The sequence below is a fragment of the Lithobates pipiens genome, unplaced genomic scaffold (assembly GCF_037356315.1).
Source record: "Lithobates pipiens isolate NorthernLeopardFrog02 unplaced genomic scaffold, aLitPip1_a1.2 Scaffold_18, whole genome shotgun sequence".
Lineage (NCBI taxonomy): Eukaryota > Metazoa > Chordata > Amphibia > Anura > Ranidae > Lithobates > Lithobates pipiens.
The window spans coordinates 630280118-630300270 of record NW_027507758.1 but is presented as its reverse complement, the minus strand read 5'-3'; the positions used below and the strand labels follow the sequence as shown (position 1 = coordinate 630300270).

At 47.7% G+C, this 20153-nt stretch overlaps 2 protein-coding genes across 2 annotated transcripts in view; both read left to right on the top strand.

The window, feature by feature from the left end:
* LOC143989932 (uncharacterized) overlaps positions 1-16229 on the top strand; it is a 67282-nt gene extending 51053 nt beyond the window's left edge. The window contains exon 6 of the mRNA XM_077490203.1: positions 13864-16229. Within this exon, the coding sequence (XP_077346329.1) occupies positions 13864-14652 (789 nt within the window). The 3' untranslated portion in view covers positions 14653-16229. The remainder of the gene's footprint in view (positions 1-13863) is intronic.
* LOC143989841 (uncharacterized) lies at positions 8261-13532 on the top strand. Its single transcript, XM_077490120.1, has 4 exons — positions 8261-8359; positions 11065-11274; positions 11356-11562; positions 11677-13532. The coding sequence occupies exons 1-4, from the start codon at positions 8285-8287 to the stop codon at positions 11878-11880; spliced, it is 696 nt and encodes a 231-aa protein (XP_077346246.1). The 5' UTR covers positions 8261-8284; the 3' UTR covers positions 11881-13532.
* Positions 16230-20153: the final 3924 nt, after the last annotated feature.

Below are 20153 nucleotides of genomic sequence, written 5' to 3'. Positions count from 1 at the left end.
GGTCATATATACAGGTGTGTGGGGGGGCTGACATATTTACAGGTGTATGTGTGTATGGGGGGCTGACATATATACAGGTGTGTGTGTATGGGGGCTGACATATATACAGGTGTGAGGTGGGCAGTCAAATATACAGGTATGTGTGGGGGGGGGTGACAAATATACAGGTGTGTGGGGGTGACATATATACAGGTGTGTGTGTATGGGGGGCTGACATATGTACAGGTGTGTGTGTAAGGGGGGGCTGACATATATACAGGTGTGAGGTGGGCAGACAAATATACAGGTGTGTGTGGGGGGGTGACATATATACAGGTGTGTATGGGGGCTGACATATATACAGGTGTGAGGTGGGCAGACAAATATACAGGTGTGTGTGGGGGGGTGACATATATACAGTTGTGTGTGGGGGGGGTGACAAATATACAGGTGTGAGGGGGGCTGACAAATATACAGGTGTGAGTGGGGGGGTGACATATATACAGGTGTGTGTGGGGGGATGACAAATATACAGCTGTGTGTGGGGGGTGACATATATACAGGTGTGAGGGGGGCTGACAAATATACAGGTGTGAGTGGGGGGGTGACATATATACAGGTGTGTGTGGGGGGTGACAAATATACAGGTGTGAGTGGGGGGGGTGACATATATACAGGTGTGAGTGGGGGGGTGACATATATACAGGTGTGTGTGGGGGGTGACATATATACAGGTGTGTGTGGGGGGGTGACATATATACAGGTGTGAGGGGGGCTGACAAATATACAGGTGTGAGTGTGGGGGCCTGGGGGTAACAAATATATAGGATTGAGGGGGCCTGAGTACAGGTGAGGTAGCTGGTGTGCAAATTCAGTAGGATAGCCCGTGGGCAAGCACTGGGGAATGTTGGTGGCCAGGCTTGGGTGGGGAGGGGGGGGAACCAGGTCTAAAGCTGTGTAAGAATTTCTGATGGCTACCCTAGTTGGTGGTGCCCTAAACTGGTGCCCTATTGTGATAAAGTAATATCGGTTATAAACCAAGCGTTTCAGGTGAACCTACCAAATGTCCCTTAGACCTGTATATTGGGGTTTTTGGATGAAGAGCTACATACACCCCGTGTCTGGACCGCTATATCTCACTATTAATGGGTTATCTTTAGAACAATAATGTGTGGATACATATGGAGCTCTCGTAATTCAATATGCTCATAATCTGCTATTTACAGGAGATTGGTATTAAACCTCCAAATGTTTAGTGTTGTTTGCCGTCTCTTTGGGCATCTATTGGTTATACCGTACTATATATAACTGACTGATAGTGATAAGAAAGTATTTATGTCTAATTGATTGTTTTCAAGATTCGCAGCAATATTCTTGTGCCAAATACACCCTCAGGGCTCTGCCCCTTCATACGCACTCAGAGCTCCGCCTCTTCATACACACTCAGAGCTCCGCCTCTTCATACGCACTCAGAGCTCCGCCTCTTCATACACACTCAGGGCTCCGCCTCTTCATACACACTTAGAGTTCCGCCTCTTCATACACACTCAGAGCTCCGCCTCTTCATACACACTCAGGGCTCCGCCTCTTCATACACACTCAGGGCTCCGCCTCTTCATACACACTCAGGGCTCCGCCTCTTCATACACACCCAGAGCTCCGCCTCTTCATACACACTCAGCGCTCCGCCTCTTCATACACACTCAGGGCTCCGCCTCTTCATACGCACTCAGGGCTCCGCCTCTTCATACGCACTCAGGGCTCCGCCTCTTCATACACGCTCAGGGCTCCGCCTCTTCATACGCACTCAGGGCTCCGCCTCTTCATACACGCTCAGAGCTCCGCCCCATCATACGCACTCAGGGCTCCGCCTCTTCATACGCACTCAGGGCTCCGCCTCTTCATACGCACTCAGGGCTCCGCCCCTTCATACACACTCAGAACTCCGTCTCTACATATGCACTCAGAGCTCCGCCTCTACATACTGTCACGTACCTGGTGGAAGGAGCCAGGAGTGCAGGGAGCAGCCTCTCGTAAGCCTCTGGCTCGAGATTCCCTGAGAGTGGGAACAGGGTCTCTAGAGGTCAGAGGGCACAAGTGCCAAGTCCGTGATGGTGGGTATGGCCCTGGAGCTGGCGTCAGACAGCAGCGGGTGCAGGCAGGTGGTTCTGGAACAGCTGGCGAGCAGACAGCGGCTGGCAGCAGGTGCAGGAGATAGTACAGGAACGGCTGGCAGGCAGGCAACAGGCAGCAGCAGTCACAGAAGGCAGACTGGAGCGACTGGCAGGCGGCAACTGGCAACAGTGGTCACGGATGGCAGACTGGATCAGCATGCAACAGCAGGGTCAAACACAGGCCGGGTCGTCAACGGGCAGGCAGCAGAAGTACCGAAGGAGAAGGCAGAAGCGTGGTCAGGAAGTCCGAGGGTCAAGGCTGGCAGCAAGCAGGAGTAATCAGGAACAAGCCGGGTAGATCAGAGGCAGGAACAATCAGGTTAGCAGAGGTAACTCACAGGAACGCTGTAGACAGAACAGCACTGGGCCACTAGAACGGATTCCTTAAAAAGCCCTCTGGGCACCAAGAACGGTCGCACGGCGTGCCCGCGCGCGCCCACGTGAAACCGTGTAACCGTTCGTGACCCCGCGCACCCGCGTGTGCACGTTCGCAACCTCGCGCACCCGCGTGCGCCCGTTCATGCCTGCTCGCACCCGCTTGCGTCCGTTCGCGCTAACGCGCGCCCGGAAAGACCTATTAGCGCTCAACGGACCAATTCTGTGGGTAGGTCTTCCATGGGCCGCTGGATCTCGGGAACGACCATGACATTGCCCCCCCCCAAGGGGCAGCCTCCGGATGCCCAATTGAGCCATTTTACTCGGATGGGCCCTTTCAAAGGCGAGAATCAGTCTCCTGGCATGAATGTTGGATTCAGGTTCCCAAGAATTTTCTTCGGGTCCGTACCCTTTCCACTTCACCAGGAATTGAACTTGATTCCGTCTACGCCTACAGTCCAAGATAGATTCCACCTCGTACTCGACTTCACCGTCGATGATCACAGGTTCAAGTGGAACAACCCTCCGGCTGTCAAAGGGATCCGGGACGGCTGGTTTGAGTAAAGTTACATGAAATACGGGGTGAATCCGGAACGATTCTGGCAGTTTTAGCTCAAATGCTACGTCATTTATCTTCACAATTGGGAAGGGACCCACAAACCTTGGCCCCAACTTCTTAGTAGGACAGGCCATCTTTAGGTTCAGCGTGGAGAGCCAAACCTGGTCCCCAACTTTGAGTTCAAGTTCCCCCCTTCTCCTCCTGTCAAAGACTTCTTTATTATATCTTTGGGTCTTTGCCATGGTCTCCTGCAGCAGTCTGTTATTGGAGCTGAAAAAGTCAATACTCTCCTGGACCGCTGGTACCGGGCTTTCAGGCAGGTCTTGGGACAAGAATGAGGGATGGAAGCCGTAGTTAGCGAAGAACGGGGACTGACTTGTGGCGGAGTGGATGGAGTTATTGTAAGCAAATTCTGCTAACGGGAGGAAAGGAGCCCAGTTGTCCTGAGAAAAAGACGAGAAGCAGCGCAGGTACTGCTCCAGCGTCTGGTTCGTCCGTTCTGTTTGCCCATTGGTCTGTGGGTGGTAAGCAGACGAGAGACAAAGATCAATCTTCAAGGCCCTGCAAAGTGCTCTCCAGAATTTAGACGTGAATTGCACACCCCGATCAGAAGTAATGTTTGCGGGGACGCCATGTAGCCTCACAATTTCCTTAATAAATACCTCGGCTGTTTCCGCAGCGGAGGGAGTGCCCTTCATCGGCAAGAAGTGGGCCATCTTGGTTAGTCTGTCCACTACCACAAAGATTGTGGAATAGCCTTCTGATGGTGGAAGCTCTACGATAAAGTCCATTGATATCATCCGCCAAGGCCTCTCTGGAACAGGTAATGGTTTCATCAGACCCCAGGCCCTGGACTTGTTGCTTTTGTTCCGGATGCAAATGACACATGCCTCCACGTATTTCTTACAGTCAGATTTCAACTGGGGCCACCAAAAGGTGCGCTGAACCAATTCGGTGGTCTTGAGGGCTCCGAAATGGCCGGCCAGCGGGTGATCATGGCATGCACTGAGGACTGGCACCCGAGTCTCTTGGGGAACAAAAATTTTGCCTTCATACCAGAGAAGTTCGTCTTTGGCCAGAAGTGTGACATTAGGTGGAGGAGTGGCACCAGCGGAAGCTTGCTTGATCAGAGACAGCAAATCTGTTTGAAGGAGAAGAAAGTTCCCTGAGGTCAGGATGGTATCTGGATGTGGGGAAGTCTCTGGCTCGTTGAACATTCGGGACAGGGTGTCCGGTTTGGTATTCTTGGATCCCGGGCGATAAGTTATATGTAATGAAAACCGGGAAAAGAAAAGAGCCCATCTGGCCTGACGTGGCCTCAACCTCTTGGCGGACTTCAAATACTCCAGATTCTTATGATCTGTGTAAATAAGGATTGGATGTGTGGCCCCCTCCAATAGGTAGCGCCATTCCTCGAGGGCCACTTTAATGGCTAATAGCTCCCGATCTCCGATGTAATTCGCCTCTGCTTCGGATAGCTTACGGGAAAAGAATGCGACTGGGTGCAAACGGGACCTAAGCCCATGTCTCTGGGATAGAATCGCCCCAACCGCAATCTCCGAGGCATCGACGTCTAGGATATAAGGCCGGGTCGGGTCAGGGTGCTTGAGAATAGAGGCCGACACAAACAAGTTCTTCAGAGTAGAGAAGGCCTCCTGAGCCTCTGGGGACCATTGAAACTTCAGACCCTGCCTGGTCAGTCTTGTGATGGGGGCTATAATGGTGGAAAATCCTCTAATAAATTTCCTGTAAAAATTCGCAAATCCAACGAATCGCTGGACCCCTTTTCTGTCAGTGGGAGCGGGCCAATCACGGATAGCGGAGATCTTCTGAGGGTCTATCTCGATGCCATCTACAGAAATTACCAGCCCCAGAAATTGAATGCTTTGCTGTTCGAAGGTACATTTCTCCGGTTTGGCATATAGCCCGTGAAGTCGGAGTCGGAATAGTACTTTCCTGACGTGTTCCCGGTGCTCTGCCAGGGAGGAGGAGAAGATCAAGATGTCGTCCAGATAGGTAATGACGAACAGATCTAGGTAGTCTCTGAAGATGTCGTTGATGAAGTGCTGGAATGTGGCGGGAGCGTTACATAAACCGAAGGGCATGACCAGGTACTCAAAATGCCCGAAGCGAGTACGGAAAGCAGTCTTCCACTCGTCCCCATCACGGATGCGGACCAGATTGTAGGCCCCCCGGAGATCCAGCTTCGAAAATACTGCTGCTGACCCAAGTCTTTGGAAAAGTTCCGGCACAAGTGGTAGAGGATAACGATTTTTAATAGTTATCTTGTTAAGGGCCCGGTAGTCAACGCAGGGGCGCAGGGTCTGGTCCTTCTTTTCCACGAAAAAGATTCCCGCTCCCGCCGGTGAAGTAGAGGGACGTATAAATCCCTTCCTTAGATTATCATCCAGGTAGGACTTCAAGGCCACCAACTCAGTCTCAGATAGTGGGAAAATTCTCCCAAAGGGGATTTCTGCCCCTGGAAGTAATTCAATAGGACAGTCATATGGCCTGTGAGGGGGTAAGGTCTCCGCACCCTTTTTACTAAACACATCCAGGTAATCATGGTAGGCAGGTGGTACAGCTTGGCGGGTTTCTGCGTCAACTTCCAGGCAGAGCAACGAAGAGGAGGCTTGGTCGGTTCCTGACAAGCAGTGCTGGAGACAGTAGGGTGAGAGGAATCTTAATTCCCCGGTGGACCAGTCAATAAGGGGGTTATGTGCCTTTAGCCAGGGCATGCCGAGAATGATAGGGAAGAGGGGGGAAGTAATAACATCCAGACAGAGCAATTCTTGGTGGATCCCGGCAATAGAGGTTAATAAGGGCTGAGTCTCCTGGGTTACAGGACCGGTCTTGAGAGTAGAACCATCGGCCAGATGTATAGAAAGTCCCCTTGCCCTGGGCCGGAGAGGGATGTTATGTCTTGTGGCGAAAGTTAAGTCCATGAAGCCACTGCAAGCTCCCGAATCAATAATGGCGTTGGTCTGGACGTTCCCTCCTGGTAGCTGCAAGGAAATGGACACAGTCAAATGGGAGGTAGTACTAGGACAGTCTAACGTAAGGGCAGGAGATACAGAGAAGCACTTACGGAGCTTGGCAGGGCAACTACGCACAAAGTGTCCAGACCCTCCACAGTATAAGCAGAGATTTCCCTCCCGACGGCGTTGGCGTTCTTCTGGCGTTAGGGAAGGCCTAAGTAGGCCCAGCTGCATGGGCTCAGGGAGATCCTGACTCGTCGTGGTGACAGCGGGAGAAGCAGGATGAGGAGAGCTGGGGACCCGAGGAAGCATCCATACCGGACGAGGAGTTGTTGAGGACCGCTCCAGACGGCGTTCCCTCAGCCGCCTGTCTATTTGGATCGCCAGCTCCACCAAGGCTTCTAGAGTCTCTGGAATGCCCACTCGGGCGAGCTCGTCCTTCAAGGGCTCCGATAGGCCCATACGGAACTGATAGCGTAATGCCGCATTGTTCCAATCTGTGTCGGAACTCCAGCGTCGGAATACCGACACGTAGTCCTCTACAGGTCGGCGACCTTGCTGTAGTGAATGCAGGGCTGCTTCAGCGGTGGCGGTTAGTTGTGGATCTTCATATAACCGCGACATGGCCTGAAAGAAGATGTCCAGGGTTTCAAGGGAAGGATCCTTCTTCTCCAGTAGGCGGTGGGCCCTGGACTGAGGTTCGCCGGTTAGCAGAGAGATGACATAACCCACCTTAGTGGCCTCAAGGGAAAATGTCCTGGGCTGTAGAGCAAAGAACAGTTCACATGAATTGCGAAAAGTCCGGAATTTTCCGCGATCTCCAGAGAATCTCTCGGGTGTGGGCACCCTGGGTTCGAGGGGCAGCATCACTACAGCAGGAGTAGCAGAAGTCCCGGAAGCAGCTGGAGAGGTAGTAGACAGGGCCTGGACCCGTTCCTCCAGTTGACTATAGCCCTCTTGTAAACTCTTCACCACTTGAGTGAGGCCTGCGAGGTGGCGGCAAAGTTCGTCCATAGGAGAGGCTCCCTGCGTGGGCTCGGACATGGCTGTTCTGTACTGTCACGTACCTGGTGGAAGGAGCCCGGAGTGCAGGGAGCGGCCTCTCGTAAGCCTCTGGCTTGAGATTCCCTGAGAGTGGGAACAGGGTCTCTAGAGGTCAGAGGGCACAAGTGCCAAGTCCGTGATGGTGGGTATGGCCCTGGAGCTGGCGTCAGACAGCAGCGGGTGCAGGCAGGTGGTTCTGGAACAGCTGGCGAGCAGACAGCGGCTGGCAGCAGGTGCAGGAGATAGTACAGGAACGGCTGGCAGGCAGGCAACAGGCAGCAGCGGTCACAGAAGGCAGACTGGAGCGACTGGCAGGCGGCAACTGGCGACAGTGGTCACGGATGGCAGACTGGATCAGCAGGCAACAGCAGGGTCAAACACAGGCCGGGTCGTCAACGGGCAGGCAGCAGAAGTACCGAAGGAGAAGGCAGAAGCGTGGTCAGGAAGTCCGAGGGTCAAGGCTGGCAGCAAGCAGGAGTAATCAGGAACAAGCCGGGTAGATCAGAGGCAGGAACAATCAGGTTAGCAGAGGTAACTCACAGGAACGCTGTAGACCAGCACCGGGCCACTAGAACGGATTCCTTAAAAAGCCCTCTGGGCGCCAAGAATGGTCGCACGGCGTGCCCGCGCGCCCCCACGTGAAACCGTGCAACCGTTCGCGACCCCGCGCACCCGCGTGCGCACGTTCGCAACCTCGCGCACCCGCGTGCGCCCGTTCGTGCCTGCTCGCACCCGCGTGCGTCCGTTCGCGCTAACGCGCGCCCGGAAAGACCTATTAGCGCTCAACGGACCAATTCTGTGGGTAGGTCTTCCATGGGCCGCTGGATCTCGGGAACGACCATGACACATACGCACTCAGAGCTCCACCCCTTCATACGCACTCAGAGCTCCACCCCTTCATACACACTCAGAGCTCCACCCCTTCATACACACTCAGAGCCCCACCCCTTCATACACACTCAGAGCCCCACCCCTTCATACACACTCAGGGAGGAGAGAAAGGGGAAGGATATACGGTACATACACACATAGCACAAGGCCGTGTTCACACTACAAGACATTTCTTGGGGCTGCAGTTCCTCTGATCTCCACAAGGTGGTGATCTCACATCTACCCAGACAGGAAGTCTCTATGGAATACAGACAGGAAGTGATGTCAGATACAGACAGGAAGTGATGTCAGATTCTGGCATGAAGTTGCATTTGGAAGTACGTAGTGAAAAGACACTGCAGGATGTGGCAGCAGAGGAGGTAATATGTAGATTAACCCCTTCAGGGGGATCAGTTGATGATGAATATATCTTCCTTCCAAATCTGGCCATACATGGTTCAGTTTTATCGTTCAGCCAGCGGGATGAGAGGAAAAAACGGAAGTGATTCCCTCATCCACACATTGGAGGGGGATGGGGGAATCCTCCCCGCTGCACTATTGTATTCTGACAATGGGGGGCGCTCCTCCGCTCTCAGAATACACAGATCAGTGATGAAGCTATTGGCTGCAGCCACTGATGGAGTGACTTTTATCCGGCAGTGACCACACATGGATGGAAATGTGACCGATCCCTGCTGAACCAGCTGAATTTCCATGTCTCTATGGTCACCATAAGTGACTTCCCCTCCCCCTCATCTCCTTCATTATGTAAGTCATGCTGAGCTCATCCCTATTGGCTGAGCAATATTCTCATTTGTCTCTGAGCTCCTTCTTGCTATTCCTCGTCCTGCCTGTTGTTTCCTTGGATTGATTTTCTGTGTAGTGACCCCGGCTTCATCTCTTGGATGCGCTCGTCTGTTGCTTGTCCTGACCTTTATCCTGATTCCTGGATCTCCTCCTCATCTCTCCTCCATATCCTCTTACACAGCTTTTCTCCACACCTGCAGTGATCCTGGGGGGTGGAAACTTGGCACCAGCACTCAGCAAAATCCATCCCCACCATTAGGAGCTCTGGAGAAAATTGTCTGCTATTTACACTCCGTTCCTCCGCACGTCACCTGATCACATGAGAGCTTACTTTCACACATTCCTGACAGATTTCTGTATGGTAAAGGTCAAAGTTCACTCTTCAGTTTAGGAGAGGAAGGACGCACCCAGGAGCAATGATTTGGTTTGCACGGAAGCCTCATATAGAGGACCCCTCAAATCTCCCCATCCAAATGTCCCTCCATCCAGAGTCTATATGTCCTATGACATCACACTGACCTCACAGCTTCTCCTCCCAATGTCCCTCCATCTGGCTTTTTTTGTACTGATGCTCTTAGGATGTGGGTGGACCCTTGGCATCCTCACTAGCAAAGTGGGACTGTTGGTCCTGCATTGTATGTAATGACATCAGAATACCTGCAACAAGCTTTTAACCTGCATAGTGTGGAGATCCTGTGTGGATAAATTATACCTCAGTCTGAAGTGGGGCTTTAAAAAAAATGGAAACCTGAATAGAGAGGTGAGGAGGATCCTGGGAATATAATTTCATTTGACTGTGTTTAGATCTAGAGTTTTCCTCCTGTGAAGTCTGGAGATCATATGACCATCACATTGCCTCCACCTCCCTCCCTGATAGAATAGAGAAATACAAAGAAGATTCTAGAAGTCACCAGAGAGATGATGGAGGAGAGGTGAGGAGGATTCTGGGAATTCTGGGACATTATCCAGTAACAGACAAGGGATGTGTCTGGATGGTGACGGTATCATTGTGTGTGTCAGGTTCCTATAAGGTGTCAGGATGTCACTGTCTATTTCTCCATGGAGGAGTGGGAGTATTTAGAAGGACACAAGGATCTCTACAAGGACGTCATGATGGACAATCAGCCGCCCCTCACATCACCGGGTAAGAGGAGACTTTATTGTAAAGGAGAGAGCAGTACGGAGGCTCCACCTAGATCCCCCATCATCTGATAAACACATAGAAACAATGTATTCAGTCAGTGTGTGTGTTTCCTACAGATGGATCCAGTAATGGGAACCCACCAGAGAGATGTCCCCGTCCTCTGTATTCCCGGGATTCCACACAGGAAGGTCACACCATCCCCCATCATCAGCAGGTAGATGAGGAACGATGATAGTATCATCAGGATCTGTACATTGACGGAAAACAGAACATTGGGACTTGAAATGAGGCGGTGACCTGGTAAGGTCAATTGCCTCAAACCTACAGAGGAGTGGGACTTTAGGTGAAGCACGCAGGTGTAAAAATTGTTACATGAGGGTAATCATGAGTAGACATATATAACCAATAATTCATTCAATAGATATATATACAGTAATGGCAAATTGCCACACAATGATACATATGGCATAATACATGTAATGATTTGGAATTTTTTACCTTGGAAATCATCCTTGTTGAGTCCCGGGCTGTCCAAATCACCTCAGCTCCCGCCAGTGATTACCCTAGGGGTTCTCTGATTCATTTTGGCACACTCCCATTACATAGATAAATATAATGAAAGTACTTTTGAGAGTGGTTGGGGGGCGGGTCTTTCCTAGTTAACTTTACCTCCCATTTATTCAATTTTAACTTCTCTTCCTTAACAGGGTCAGACTATATAGATATTCCTTTTATCATACTACATTACTCATTTATCCACGTGCATGCTCCTGAAGAGTGGATGAATCCATGAAATTCATGGAGCTACTATATGCCACGTTTTTATGCCAAATTATGTTTTACCTGACCAAATCATTACATGTATTATGCCATATGTATTATTATGTGGCAATTTGCCATTACTGTATGTATATCTAGCGAATGAATTATTGGTTCTCTATGTCTACTCATGAGTACCCTCATGTGACATATTATTGATTTCTAAAAAATTTGGAATTTTTACACCTGCGTGCTTCATCCCAATTCTCTGTTCACTTTTTTGTCTCAGGATCTGTACATTGTCTGCATCTATAATTTATGTAATTTTTATTATATTTTTATATTAATTTTATTATATTTTTATTATATATTTAGAGTGAAAACCTGAGAGATTCTAACGTTGAGGGTAAAGAAGGGATAAAAGAGGAGGATGGGGTGATGGAGGAGTTTCTAGGACACAAAGATCTGTACCAGGACACCATGGTGGAGTCATCCAGCTACAGAAACCCACCAGAGAGATGTCCCCGTCCTCTGTATTCCCGGGATTCCACACAGGAAGATCACACCATCCCTCACCATCATCAGGTAGATGATTGACAATTATTGGTAGTTCTGATTCATACACAGCATGTTTGATTTTATAATTAATGTTTTTTATTTATTCAGAGTGGAAACCTCAGGGGTGATAATATTGATGTTAAAGAAGAGTATAAAGAGGAGGATGAGGAGTATGGAGTGATGGAGGAGTTATCAGAAGGACACAAGGATATGATGGAGTCGCCTAATACCAGGAACCCACCAGAGAGATGTCCCCGTCCTCTGTATTCCCGGGATTCCACACAGGAAGGTCACACCATCCCCCACTGTTACAAGGTTGGTGGGACGGAGGTTATACACTTTTATAGCGACAATGTGTAGATTTATGTGATGTCCCAATAGAAAAGCTTATATTTACAGATGATATCCACTCTCATTTTCTTGCTTTAGAGTGGTCAGCCAATCGATATAGAATTTGAAGTTAAAGCAGAAGAAGAAGAGAGGTATGTGAGGGATGATCAGCAGTCTATGGAGGAGGATGGAATAACGGGGACATTTATAGAGGAGGACACTCCTACAGAGATCAGCACAGGTGGGTCATTAACACTAAATACATTCCTCCACCCATACTGCTCACTGATTGGTGCAGAGTAGGGCGGGGACTGGGTGATATCAGCCTCTAATCCCCTGGTCACTTTCCTGAGCTGTGTTCCCCGTCCTGTATTTCTCTCGGATAATCTTCCTTCTCTGTGCTGCAGACACAATTTATGTATCTAGACTGGATTTATGGAGATTCTGGGGTTCAGCTGGCAGCGAAATGTTAATTTTCACCATAGGCTTTACTAGACCGAGGCACCTGGGGCATGTGTTTTGGGTCTTCTGCCCCGTACCGCATATGGCAAGATCTCTGACAGACAATTCTCCCAGGGTTACTTACTCTGTTGTCTGCTGGCTGTGCCGGGTGAGGGGATATGTCTGTATAGTCTCAGACCCAAGTCACTGAGTGCTGTCTCAGGAGATGGGAGGCAGCGGTGTGGGACTTCTGGAACTTGTCTCATGTAAACATTTAAGCTTCCACTGATTACTGAATACCAATATTATGTGTCCTCACCATTATACTATATAATTTATATTGTATATTACATACTCCTGACCCCTGCGCGATATACTCTGTTGTACATTACATAGGCCTTACCTCTTTTGCACCCATTTCCTACCAGCTGGACATTTTATATCTGATGATCTAATTGGAGCACAGACTTTTACATGTTGATAATAATGTGATAACATCCTCAAACTTTGGAACCTTAAACAAAATGTGATAATGAAGGAGGAGTCAATAACCCAATGATAGTGGTCTTCAGGATCAGTCCAGTCTTCATCTTGGTTGTTCTTCCCCCATCCTCACTCTCTGACCTCTGGTTGGGCTCAGCCCCGCTGTTATTCATCACTAAATCATGGACTAAATAAAGAAGTGCAGTACTTCTTGTGTTGGGAAGATGGCAATGAGTGATAGAGGGGGTGAGGACACTCGTCCTATAATCCCCTCATCACTGTCACTCCTATAAAAGACAGTTCTCATTGTTTCCTTACTCTCTGACTAAGGTCCATTAATAAAGAAATGAACTGGTAGGAGATTCAGAGATGTAGGGCTGAAACAACTAAACGATTATGAAAATAGTTGTCAACTATTTTCATAATCGATTAGTTGGTCACTCGATTAATTGGCCTGCTTACAGAATGCATTATTTCTTTACATATCAGAAAATACAGCTCAGTACACCATCCATACATGTCAGTAAATGCCTGAGAATTTGAATGCGTGAGGAGCAATGACTTATGGGACATGTAGTCCTGGGCAAGAGAAGAAAGCAAGTGACTCTAAAGGCAGACTTTTTTATCTTCCTATAGGGGAACTCTATATTATACTTTGCGGTTTCCTATAGGGGTACTTTGAAGGCAGGAGGAGCCAGAAGTGGGGGGGGGGGTCCAGAAGAGGAGAATCCACTGTTATTCATGACTAAATCATTGAGTAAATAAGGAAGTGCAGGACTTCTTGTGTTGGGAAGATGGCAATGAGTGATAGAGGGGGAGGGGACACTCGTCCTATAATCCCCTCATCACTGTCACTCCTATAAAAGACAGTTCTCGTTGTTTCCTCACTCTCTGACTAAGGTCCATGAATAAAGACATGATCTGGTAGGAGATCAGAGGACACATTTACTAGTTACCTTGAGGGTGGAATTGTAAGATCCTCAGAGACAAAGCTGCCTGATGTGGGAGGAGTCCTGGTTTAGGGGAACCAATCTGCTCATGTCTAATAATAATCTTTTTATTTCTATTTTAGTAGATGGACCGGAGATGAGGAACACCTCAGAGGATTGTCTCACTTTGTCTCCAGACTGTAAAGTAGAAGATGAGGACATCACACAGTATAGTCCAGGAGAAAACCCGACTACCTCAAATGTCCATCCGGCACCACACAGTGTAGATGGACCATCGTATTCCTCTTATCCTGAGGAACCTCACACTGTGAGGGACGGTGCCGTCCTTCCAACAGAGAAGAGGTTTTCCTGTACTGACTGCGGGAAATGTTTCAAGTTTGAATCCGGTTTTAATAGGCATAAAATGACTCACACAGGTGAGAAACCATATTCTTGTCCTGAGTGTGGGAAATGTTTTTCAGTGAAGTACAATCTTTATACACATCAGAGATCTCACACAGGAGAGAAACCGTATTCCTGTCCTGAGTGCGGGAAATGTTTTTCAATGAAGTCCAATCTTTACATACATCAGAGAACTCACACAGGGAAGAAGCCATATTCATGTCCTGAGTGTGGGAAATGTTTTTCAGGGAAGTCCAATCTTTCCACACATCGGAGATCTCACACGGGGGAGAAGCCGTATTCCTGTCCTGAGTGCGAGAAATGTTTTTCAAAGAAGTCCTTTCTTTACAGACATCAGCGATCTCACACAGGTGAGAAGCCGTATTCTTGTCCTGAGTGTGAGAAATGTTTTTCAGTGAAGTCCAATCTTTACACACATCAGAGATCTCACACAGGGCAGAAGCCGTATTCCTGTCCTGAGTGTAGGAAATGTTTTTCAAAGAAGTCTAATCTTTACAGACATCAGAGATTTCACACAGGTGAAAAGCCATATTGCTGTCCTGAGTGTGGGAAATGTTTTTCAGACAAGTCCAATCTTTACATACATCAGAGATCTCACACAGGGCAGAAGCCGTATTCCTGTCCTGAGTGTGGGAAAAGTTTTTCAGTGAAGTGCAGTCTTTCCACACATCAGAGATCTCACACGGGGGAGAAACCGTATTCCTGTCCCGAGTGCGAGAAATGTTTTTCAAAGAAGTCCAACCTTTACACACATCAGAGATCTCACATGGGGGAGAAGCCACATTCTTGTCCTGAGTGAGGTAATTGTTCCTCACTGAAGTGCTGTCTTCCTGCACATCATCAGGGATCCCATACATCCCCCGGGGGGGGAATAAGTGCCTTGAGCGTGGGAAATGTCTTCTATAAATGTTCTATATCTCATGTGGGGAAGAAGCACACCCTGATATACACCTCAGATATACTCCATGGCTGATCTTCATCATGTAAGAAACAGTTCCAGGGGTGTGGACATTTAAAAAAAAAAATGACTTGTCCAAGGTACTAAATCGGGGTCCCAATCTTTTTGTCTCTTATGACAATCTCCTTGTTCCTCATCTACCAGAAAGCTCAGCAGCAGCGTGGGAGTTCATTGAAAACTACAAGCCAACATCAGCAAAGGACAGAACTCTGTGAATGAATGGCACGGTCGCGCTCTCCTCATAAAGTGACAGCCGGTACGGGGAACTTCTCGCCGCACTGCTGTCACACAGAGGACTCAAATCGCTGAGGCGCTGCAGGAACAGGAACATGTCATATCTTCCCGAAGGTGAACGTTTCCTTTAACCCTTTCACTTCCAGAGCTGTATTTGCTTTTTTTTGCTCACATGTTTAAAAAATTATTTTAGGCCTGAAGATTATATAAAACCCCCAAACGTTATATATTTTCTGAAAGCAGACAATAAATTGGTGATAATTTTTTTATGTCAAACGATATTGCTGTAACAGTCTAGGAAATGCAAACTATCAGTAAAAAACACACTAAAGTTAATTTTAAGGGATCCAAAAACACAAATTAGCCAATGTTTTGGTAAAATGTAAAAGCAGAGGTTGCACCGAGTAAACAGATACCCAACATGTCAAAACTTAAATTTGCGTGCGCCTGTGAAATGGCGACAAATTTCAGTACCCAATATTTAATAGGTCATCAGTTTAGTGTTACGGAGGAGGTCTGGTGCTAGAATTATTGCTCTAATTCTGGAGATATGTAACGTGTATCGCAATCAATATTTTCAGGCATAGGCGCCCCAATGTGTGAGATTATGTTTGTAAATATGGGGGTGGGGGCATCAGCATTTTTGGGGGGGATTTTATGTGCTTGAGTGAAACTTTTATTTTGTACAAGTAAAAAAAAAATATTTTTTTACTTAACTTTTTTTCATGCACATGTCTATGATCCCGCTAATCTTTATAACTCATGACCAGCTGACTGTGCAAGCTACTTTGATATTGCCATTTATTACCATCTCCTTGCTATGTCCCTCATGCTTTGTGTAAGTGGCAAAGGTGATAATTTACAATGTTATAAAATTATGAGATTGCTATGTATTCATATTCGGTATGTTTTTTTTTTTTTAGTTAGGCTGTTTTTTTTTTGCTGCCAAGGCATAAAAGGTCCTGAGGAAGCTTATTGATGTAAAACGCGTCAGCTTCTTGGGCAATTCAGTAAAGCTAAATCAGTTATTATGAATATATATGGCCTTATGTTTGGATTTGTTCCCATGTGGATTTAACACATCATTTTAATATCTGTAAGAAAGATTTATATTTTATGTAATTTTTATGTTTGGCCTTTTTTGTACCAATAAAGTCCGACATACAAGGATCTTTTTGAAATTATATATATTATGGATGTGGTATATTTTATAGTAGCCAAATCTTCCTCTTTTTAAATATAAAAAAATATATATATTCGAATGAATGTGACTGGCATTCGCCCAGCTATGATGAATATAGCATTGGTGGGCACAAATGAGGTGGCTGTGCCTCTTCCTCTTCGGTACCGATGCCCCTTACACAGAAGCCGGTGATCTCCTTGCTGACAAGGGAGAAGAAAAAAAACCTATTACAGATCTTCTGTTTACATCACATGATCAGCTCTCATTGTCTGAAAGCTGATCACGTGATTTATAAATATGCACTGTTTACTGTATAAATGTTACTGGCAGGGAATGGGTTAACACTAGGGGGTGATCAAGGGGTTGAATGTGTTACCTAGGGAGTGATTCTAACTGTGGGTGGAGGGGACTGACTGGGGAAGGTGACTGATCAGTGTTCTTATATACAAGGAACACACAAGCTATTGCCTCTCCCCTGACAGGACATGGATCTGTGTATTTACACACACAGATCCACATCCCTGCTCTGTGACAAGCAATCGCGGGTGCCTGCGAGACATCACGGCCACCAGTCACGTGCATCGGCTCCTGAGCGACGCGGCGGCACGCACGTGCCCACTAGATGGCCAGGAAGCCGAGGACGTCATATGATGGCCGCCCAGGATGGCAGAACCATCTTGCACCCGTCATATTACTATTAGTGATGGACGAACTTCCGATGGGACGTTTCGCGAACGCGGCCAAAAGTTTGCAAACCGCAAAGTTAGCGGCAGACCCCATTGACTTTAATGGCAGGCGAACATTAAAAACTTACAGGTCGTATTTTCAGCCACAAAATACGTACTAGCTGTGCACACATAGTCCCACAACATGGACACTGACATAACAAAAGTATTAAGTGAATCTGGGATCGACAACGACAAGCATTCTTTTTTTATCTGTGAAATTTTGACAAATCAGGAGCGCATGAAGGCCATGGAGGAGAGGCAAGGTCAGGGCAGGCTATGAAGGGGGTGCAGGAGATGATCAGTGCCACAGTCAGGGCAGCGCAGTCCTGTGCCAGTGTCCCAGTATGCCAACCTGTGCTTGAGCCCCTCCCTCTGCCCGGCCCTTACCCCCTCCTATGCCGGGCTCCACTGCGGTGGTCCAGAGGTGCCAGTCCAGTGCTGATCCTCAGCCATGGTGCTGGCACTGCCTGCTGATTGGCTTCTCCGCTACTATCTACCTCACTGTCTGAAACCAGCACCGCGATAGAGACTGAGCGCTGACACCAGCACCGTGATAGAAAGCACTGACACCAGCACTGAGATAGAGAGCACTGACACCAGCACTGAGATAGAGAGCGCTGACACCAGCACCGTGATAGAGAGCACTGACACCAGCACCGTGATAGAGAGCACCGACACCAGCACTGTGATAGAGAGCACCGACACCAGCACCATAATGAGAGCACTGACACCAGCACCGCAATGAGAGCACTGACACCAGCACCGTGATAGAGAGCACTGACACCAGCACTGTGATAGAGAGCGCTGACACCAGCACCGAGATCTTGTGGGCACCCACGTGACATCACTAGACACATCATTATCAACGTCACCTTCCCCACCGCTATAATTAGAGATCTTGGAGTAGGTAGCAACACCAGGGACCAACCTCCTCCTTGGGCTGATCTGGGTACTGTCGTCAGACTGCTGAGTGGCGGTTGTTTCTACCTCCTCTTCCTGATCCAATGCCAAGAGTGGCTGCGAATCGGCAATGTCTTGTGATGGATCGGAAAATAATTCCTGTGACTCAAGCGGCTGGTATATGGTGGTGTTGTTGGTGGTAGTGTCTTTGGGGGTGCATATAGCAGAGAGTGAAGAAGAGGGTGCAGATCGAGAGGATGAGGAGGGTGCAGAAGAGTAAGGCTGAGTGAGCCACTCAACCAAGTCTGGTGCGTCCTTTGACGTAATGGAACGCACCTTCTGCAATTTCCCACTTTGGCTCAAGCCTGTTGCTCCTGCCCTACCCCTACCACCCCTGCGGAAGGCCTGCCTCTTCCTCTGCCTGTCATTTTTTAAATGACCCTGTGACAAAAGTCTTTAGAGAAGTGCAGTATATGTGGAAGAAGGTATATAACACCCCGCTTCAATCGGTCGTTTTGGGGGGGCCACTGGTCTATCACACCAGTTATAATACTTTTTTTAATTGCGTTTGTCACTCTTTGTAGTATCGCTGCAGAACCGCTCAGCAGTCACAATGCTGCACAGTGGAAATGCACTATACTATGCTTTCTATATTTGCAAGTATTTTATACGTGTATTACACCCCTATATACTGCACACCAAATAGTACACCTATACCAGTCCTTAAAATGACCTTTGTGGACCTAATAGTAGCTTGCTAGTAGCTTAGTGAATTGCAGACTGTCCCTGCTCCAAACACCAAACTGTCCCTCCCTACAGTGAGAAACAACAGCTGCAGAATCGGTCAGCAGCACTGCAGGCAGTGCACTATAATATGCTTTCTATATTTGAAAGAAAGTATATTATACGTGTACAACCCTATATACTGTACACCTATACCAGTCCTTAAAAGGACCTTTGTGGACCTAATAGTAATAGCTAGTGATTAAACTGACTGTCCCTGCTCCACACAGCGTCCTGTCCCTACACTGACAAAAGACAGCTCAGAATCGGTCAGCAGTGCACTCAGCAATCAGCAGCATAGCAGTCAGCAGCAGTGCACCAGAACCCTATATACTGTACACCTATACCAGTCCTTAAAAGGACTTTTGTGTACCTAATAGCTAGAGATTTGTGTCACTACTGTCTGTCCCTGCTCTACACAGCAACCTCTCCCTACACTGACAAAAGACAGAATGTAAAATGGCCGCCAGATCAGGTCTATTTATAAGGTAGGGGGAATGTCCAATTGTCCATGTGCTGAAATGTCTCAATTGGCTGTCCTGTACCCCATGATGGATGTGTCATCATGGGTCAAAGTTCTTTCACAATGTAAACGCACAATGTAAACAGCGCCAGAAGTCCGCCGGTTTGGTGAATCGCGAACGCGCAAAATTTGCCGCGAACCGACCACCGGGCAAACCGCAAGGCCATCCCTAATTACTATACATGGTATGGGAAGTGGTTAAATATCGTGCCTGGGGAGTTTCTTTAGTATGCCTGTAAAGTAGCGCATTTTTCCCGTGTTTAGAACAATACCACAGCAAAATTATATTTCTAAAGGGAAACAAAAGTCATCTAAAACTGCTCGCAGCTCTAATTAATTGCCAGATCTTGGCAGTATAGATAAAAATCATAAAAAAAACAGCATGGGTTCCCCACCATTCCATTACCCTTTGGGTATGGTATGAATATTAAGGGAAATCTTGCACCAAAATATTTTTAAAAAAAAGCGTGGGGCACCCCCCAAAATCCATACAAGGCCCTTCAGGTGCTAATTTCAGTCTTATATGCAAGTTATTGCCGTAAAAAGGGACCCGGGTCCTGCCCCAGGGGACATGCATCAATGCAAAAAAAAGTTTTAAAAACTGATTTTTTTTCAGGAGCAGTGATTTTAATAATGATTAACGTGAAACAATAAAAATTTAATATTTCTTTAAATATCACGCCTGGGGGTGTCTTTAGTATGCCTGTAAAGTAGCACATCTTTCCCATGTTTAGAACAGTACCACAGCAAAATTACATTTCTAAAGGAAAAAAAGTCATTTAAAACTGCTCGCGGCTGTAATGAATTGTCAGATGTTGGCAATATAGATTAAAATCATTTAAAAAAACACCATGGGTTCCCCTCCAGTCCAATACCCGGCCCCTTGGGTCTGGTATGAATATTAAGGGGAACCTCGCACCAAAGTTTAAAATAAAATGCGTGGAATTCAATTTTATTGTTTCACTTTAAGCATTATTAAAATCACTGCTCC

Bases quoted from the DNA above. Each gene is read 5' to 3' on its own strand.
- LOC143989841 (XM_077490120.1), top strand. From the start codon at position 8,285: ATGTCAGATTCTGGCATGAAGTTGCATTTGGAAGTACGTAGTGAAAAG. The intron at 8,360-11,064 runs GTAATATGTAGA...TTATATATTTAG, and splicing joins AGGATGTGGCAGCAGAGGAG to AGTGAAAACCTGAGAGATTC. The intron at 11,275-11,355 runs GTAGATGATTGA...TTATTTATTCAG, and splicing joins CCATCCCTCACCATCATCAG to AGTGGAAACCTCAGGGGTGA.